A 6,036-nucleotide genomic window follows, 5' to 3' on the forward strand; every position below is an offset into this window, starting at 1 on the left:
AGATTGACTCTTTTATAACCAAAAGCAAACTTCTCGGGGTAATTCGAAACCATTGATCATTCATTTTGCTGTAGGCTAATGATGCTTCATGTTAACATTTAGGCTATACCAGAAAATAGGTGTTTGGACAGGACGAAGCTGACCTAGGCTACTGACAGCAGATTTGATGTTGATACCTATCAATGTTAGCATTTGACAACAAATGCATTATTCTAATGCTAATGGGAGAAATGACCGTAACATTGGCGTCGGTATCACTAACCTGATAACATTGTTCATATGTTGTTGTTTTTTTTAATGAAGTCGTTGTAAAGTTTTATTTTGAAAGTCTGTACCGGATGCAGTATTCCAGTTGATTCGACTTGACTCTGGCGTTGATAAAGTGAAAGCTCCATAGCAACCGAGTCACCACAGAGGAAAAGTTGAGATTTTGTGTTTTAATGTGAAACAGAGGAGAAGAGCAGGAGAAGATGCTGCGGAGGCTGCAACATGAACGCGACTAAAGATATCAAACCCAGACCGGTGGAGGTGAGTCAGGTGGCGAGGAAACCAGTGGAGAAGACCAAGCCGGTGCCGGGGAGGACGGTGAACGGAGCAGAGAGTGAACTCAGAGTCCCCGCTGTGCGGAGAGGCCGAGCGTCCAGCTGCCCGCGGAGGGACAGGTGTCCGCAGAGGGACAGGGGTGAGAGGACCACCACCTCCACCTGTACTGCAAACACCAATGGGACACAGAACTCAGCCTCCAAGGCGAGCTGTGAGAGGAGGAGAGCCAGGTCCACCTCCACCGCCCCCAGACCCCCGCCCCCACACTGGTCCAAGACTGTCCCGGACTGCCGGAGGACGACCAGCGGTGTGAAACCCGCAGCTGTCAGCCCCAAGAGCCGGGAAACCAGCACCTGTCAGCGGCAGCAGCGGGGCGGCAGGGCCGAGGCCAGGTGGGCAGATCAGAGGTCAGAGATCTTTTCAATGGCTTTTGATATGACAGTGATTAATCTGATTTTAGGTTTCACTTCTGAACTATTAACAAGTCAATATAACTTATATTGACATACCTGCTTATATAATATGCTTATATTGGGCATTAGGGTATTCATGCAGGGCCGTAATATAGTAATTCTGGGTCCCTTGAAAAAATACTTCAGTTGGGCCCCTGCCCCCTGACTTTTCATCACCACTTTTTTCATACATAGCCTATTATCATTTTTTATTTATCTCAACCAGGGCAACGGTGACAGTGGCAGTAACAGACAACTTGCCAGTCTCATGAAGCTTTTGCTATGTAGAATAATTTAGTCTAAATAATAATTTAGATTAGGCTACTGGGGTTTTTGCGGGCCCTACTGGGCTGTGGGCCCCTAGAATTGTCATCACCTTTCTCCCCTATGCAACGGCCCTGCATCCATGAGCCATTAAATAAGGGTATCTGCTTAAAGTGTGTTATATGTAGCCTATGTGATTTCTCATTTCATCCCAAACATCTGAAGTCTTTTCAGTTTATCAAACTTTTCTCTCACATACAGTAAGCCTGAGTCCTTTACCAATGACCGAAGAGCTCAAAATGAGATAAAACAGTTAAAAAAAAAAAAAGGTTTATAAAGGAAATCTCATCTAAGAAACATGAAAACAAAAAAAATGAAAGATCACAGCAGTAAACAGAACAAGCAAACATGGAACAACAAAACATAAAAGAATAAGCAAGAATAACTCAAAAATCAAATTTGAACATAACTAAACTTATGTGTGAGGAGTTCACCTGTAGGTGACACAACTTAAACCTCTACAAAAAGTATAATTGTATACCGGTATATATTATACTATTCATGTCATTACTGTTAGTTTATAGACAACACAACAGAATTCCACAGCTTGTTAAATGTCAGGAGTGTGGTGTAGTGTTCAAGACTGTAAAATGATGAGGATCCTGTGGCGCCTTCAGAGATCAGTGCAGGAGGCCTCAGAGTCAGTGCAGTGTAGAGGTGAACAATGTGTGGAAGTGTCCTGGTGCTAAAGTGTCCTGTCTGCAGCCATCTGTTGCTCTGGATTAATCCCACACGCTTTACCTCCCACTGGCATGACAGACCTACCAGTGATCTGTGTGAACATCAGTGTCAACATCCACATACCACTGATGGTTCGTCACACTTTGAGGTTTGACTTCAGCCACAGGGGCCATTTATTTATTTTTAATTTATTTGCATATAAGAGATCATTTAAACATTAAACAAAAATCATTTATCTACATTAAACACCTCTTTCATGTCAGTTCTGGTGTCTTCATGCGTACCTTGTTCTGACTTTAGATGTCTTAAAACTTTAATCTCTGCATTGTCAGCACCCAGAAAGACTGTCTCTTAAAGCTCCATATTTTCATCTGCTTTGTTGTGACATCACAAAGTTACAGAAGTCCTGAGGGCTGGTTTTAAGGCTCAGTTTCTAAATACACTCTGTGCATTTCTCTGTGGACTGAAGCTTTGATACTTCAGAACCTAGACCTGATTTGTAATCAGAGAGACATGGAGGTCTGCTTTAATACTGCATGGACCTGTAGAGGAAATATCTTGTCTGTTTGTGTGTTGTTATGACATTCATAATGGTATTTTACTAATAGTCAGAGTAAAATCCAGAATTGTCACAAGATTCAATCCAGAGGGAACAGGATTCATTCAGAAAATGCAAGATCAGACACAGATTGTTCTAAGTAATGAACCCTCAGTTTGGATAGGAGGACGTTTTTGATCTTCTCCTGCAGCATCAACTCTGCTCTTCAAAGTGACTCCCTGAGTGTCTCCATCAGCTGATGTTGAATGTTTTTCTGTTTCAGTCACAAAGCTTTCACTGTAATTCCCCCGAACCCTAAGAAGAGGAAGGAGATTCAAAGAAGTGAGTTGTTGTGTTTTTTTTTGTTTTGTTTTGTTACTGTGGATGGATCCATGTGGTGTTAACTTTGTTGTTTTCTCACGTTGGGGTTTGTTGTTTTGTGATTGGTTGAGCAGAAGCGGAGGCGGAGCTCGCCGCTTTAGAGGAGCTTCGATTGAGCAAAGCAATGGCTTATGTATCCATCAACCCCAGCAGTGTTGGTGAGACACGCACACACGTAAACCACCCCCCCCCCCAAAAAACAACATCTTTTTTATTCTCTAACTGATGTGTGTGTGTGTGTGTGTGTGTGTGTGTGTTAACAGGTGGCTGCATGAGCCTGGAGGAAGTACGACTGAAGCAGCAGCAGGAAATGATGGAAGCCAAGAGGAAACAGAAACCGGTCTGAAAAGAGATTAAATGTCTTTATATAAATGAGAACAGGTGTATTTACTCAGTGTTCAGTTCCTGATGGAAGAATTGATTGTGTGTGTTTTGTTATTTCAGATGAACAGACAGGTGATGGAGCACACACCTGTCCTGACGAGCTGAGCGTCACGTCTCCTCTCAGCTGTGCCGGCAGCTCAACGCCTCGCTTTATCTGCAACTGGAATACAATCCAATATTTAGATAGGAACCCTATGGAGATACAGTTGTGTCTTTATTATTCAATTTAAAAAATATATTTTCAATCAAAACAAATGTCACTTCAATCAAAAAATAACCTTTTCAATCAAAAAAAAGTTTCTGAATGTTTGAACCCTTATTTCTTTGATTGAAACGTTTTTTCTAACAGAATTATTATTTAATTGAAAATTTGAAAACTTTTTTTGATTGAATAATAAAGACACAACTGTATCGCCATAGAACTCCACATGACACCAGTGTTGTACATCTTCAGATTTTTGTGTATACCATACAACATCATTACTGACCCTATCACAAACATTTCTTGTCATTATATTTCATGTTTTGTACAAGGTTGTTTTGTGCCTGATCCATACGTTTTAAATGTTTTACATCAAATTTGAAAGCTACATTCAGTTACATTACAAAGATATATTTTCTCACTTGTTTAGCCATGCAGGTCAGACAGTATTACATTCATTTGGCAGCATATTTTAATGCAACTCATTTTTTCTCCTTCATATAGACACAACTGTTTTAGATCACACTTTGATCGGATTCACTGTTTAGGTGCTGAGTTTTGTTTCTGCAGCAACAAAGAATTACAGTCATAGCCGTCTGGTTTATAGCTTTAGTCATCTGCTGCTGAGGTGGCTTGTGGGTAATGTTGTTTACTTGACTGTGTAAATGTGATATAAAGTTATTATTTTGATTTTTGACTTGTGTGTTTCTGGAGCGTGCTTGAAGTGAGGATACACCTGTGAGGTATTAAGTATGAGCTCATGGACAAACTGTCCCTCCTGTATTTTCTTTCGAGGCGTGGCCCATGAACACATCACACCACTCTTCTCCGTTACATAAGACATGTTACAGAGGTGATTGGAGGGAATGTAAAGTGACGCAAAATGTGCTGTCACTAACTTTTTCACCTGCACCATGCAGAGCAAAACCACAGGAAATAAAACTGAGCTTTAATGACACGTGTGTGCGTGTGTGGTTGTGTTACTCGTGTTGTCTGTTCCCACAAGATAATCTTCAGTTCAGTCCTGCTCGTCAGACCCTGAAGTTAAAGATTCAGATATCACTACAGTTTGTACAGTGCTTTTACTGTTGCCTCTCCTTATGAAATCTCAAAACCCAGTTTTTTGTTTTATTTTTGGCTTCTGATCTTCTGTGTGACTTAATAATTTACCCAAACAGCTGAACTGTGGCTACTAGCGCAGTGCGTTAGTTTGGGACTATTTTCAGTGGTGGATTAATCAACATTTGGCCATCTTGTAAATAGGGCAGCAGGAAAGTGAGCAGGGGACTTAGTGAGAAAAACAAACAAACAAAAAACTACAGTGTGTGTTCATGGTGTTGGAAGAAACATCATACTCAGTATAATACTGTAGTTCACTCATGTGTTTTTGAAGGTTTCTTGGACGACATCTCATCTTGGCAACGATCCATTTCACCTCAAGTCATTTGTTTGCAGTCATGTTTACAACCTTAAACCGTGTCTGTTCTGTTGCACTCTGGTCCATGAACAATGGCATTTTGTTTCCTGTATGTTTGTTATGCGTATCTGTGTGAGTGGCAATAAAAGCTTGAATTTGATGATACAAAATTGAATACTGAGACAAACAAAATAGCAAAAATGAAGAAATAAAAATACTAAAATCAGCCTATAAAATGCCTACCATATCTGTTTGAAATGTAAGAGTGCAAGCTGCAGGTGACAAAGTTCCCAGATTATTCATGGGATTGATTGACAATAAGAAAAATAAATGAATAAATAAAAGTCAACAGACGAATCTCTTAAAAGTTATTTTAGGAAGAGGTCTCCATAGTCATTGAAATATCTCCTGTCATTCTCTCCTGCACCAGCAGAGGTCGGGCTCTGCTCATTTCAGAGACAGTGAAGGTGACAACCATGGCCTGTAGTGACAACATTTGGTTTCCTCTGGAAATCTTCCACACGGGTCCATATTACAGTCAGAGCATGGACTCAGAGTAACAGGAGAAAGAAATGGAAGCAGTCAAATACTGAACTATTACAGGCTTTCATTAGAGTGATTCCAATGTAGCAATTGACGGTCTTTGCAAAACACACCCACACACTCATACAAATGAAAGGATGGGGAGCTAAATGCCAGCATCGTGCTACTGTCCCGGCCATGCATAATTAAAATGTCATATTAGGTGACTGAAATACCCGAATGCGCATGCGCGACAGCTGTAATTGTTTTGTGTCGCCATGATTGTAGTTCTTTCAGAGACGCCATTCTGTGACGCGAATGCTACGTTCACGGGATTGTCGTGAGCGCCGACATTTTGAGACTCTAGAGACTATGTTTAGGGAATACAATTTTATTTTACGTTTAAAACGTCTATATCATTAAATGTGTTTTCCATTGTTTTTGTTATTCTATTTAACTTACAATCAATCTTTTATTATTTTTCAAAAATTTGCATTAGCCCCATTCTGGTGTATTCCTTATATTTCAACATTTAATTACCAGCTTGCCTGTCTTCTGTACAAATGCTTTGAATTGTATCAGCCTGCATTAA

General features: G+C 40.4%; 1 protein-coding gene across 1 annotated transcript; it reads left to right on the forward strand.

Moving 5' to 3' along the window:
• The first annotated feature begins 489 nt into the window (after positions 1 to 489).
• On the forward strand, positions 490 to 3,499 carry LOC146966947 (uncharacterized). Its single transcript, XM_085763264.1, has 5 exons — positions 490 to 950; positions 2,822 to 2,880; positions 2,994 to 3,077; positions 3,183 to 3,259; positions 3,364 to 3,499. The coding sequence occupies exons 1-5, from the start codon at positions 490 to 492 to the stop codon at positions 3,406 to 3,408; spliced, it is 726 nt and encodes a 241-aa protein (XP_085619390.1). The 3' UTR covers positions 3,409 to 3,499.
• The last annotated feature ends 2,537 nt before the right edge of the window (positions 3,500 to 6,036 follow it).

Source organism: Trachurus japonicus, chromosome 20 (genome assembly GCF_045865225.1).
Source record: "Trachurus japonicus isolate A0001 chromosome 20, Traja_1.0".
NCBI lineage: Eukaryota > Metazoa > Chordata > Actinopteri > Carangiformes > Carangidae > Trachurus > Trachurus japonicus.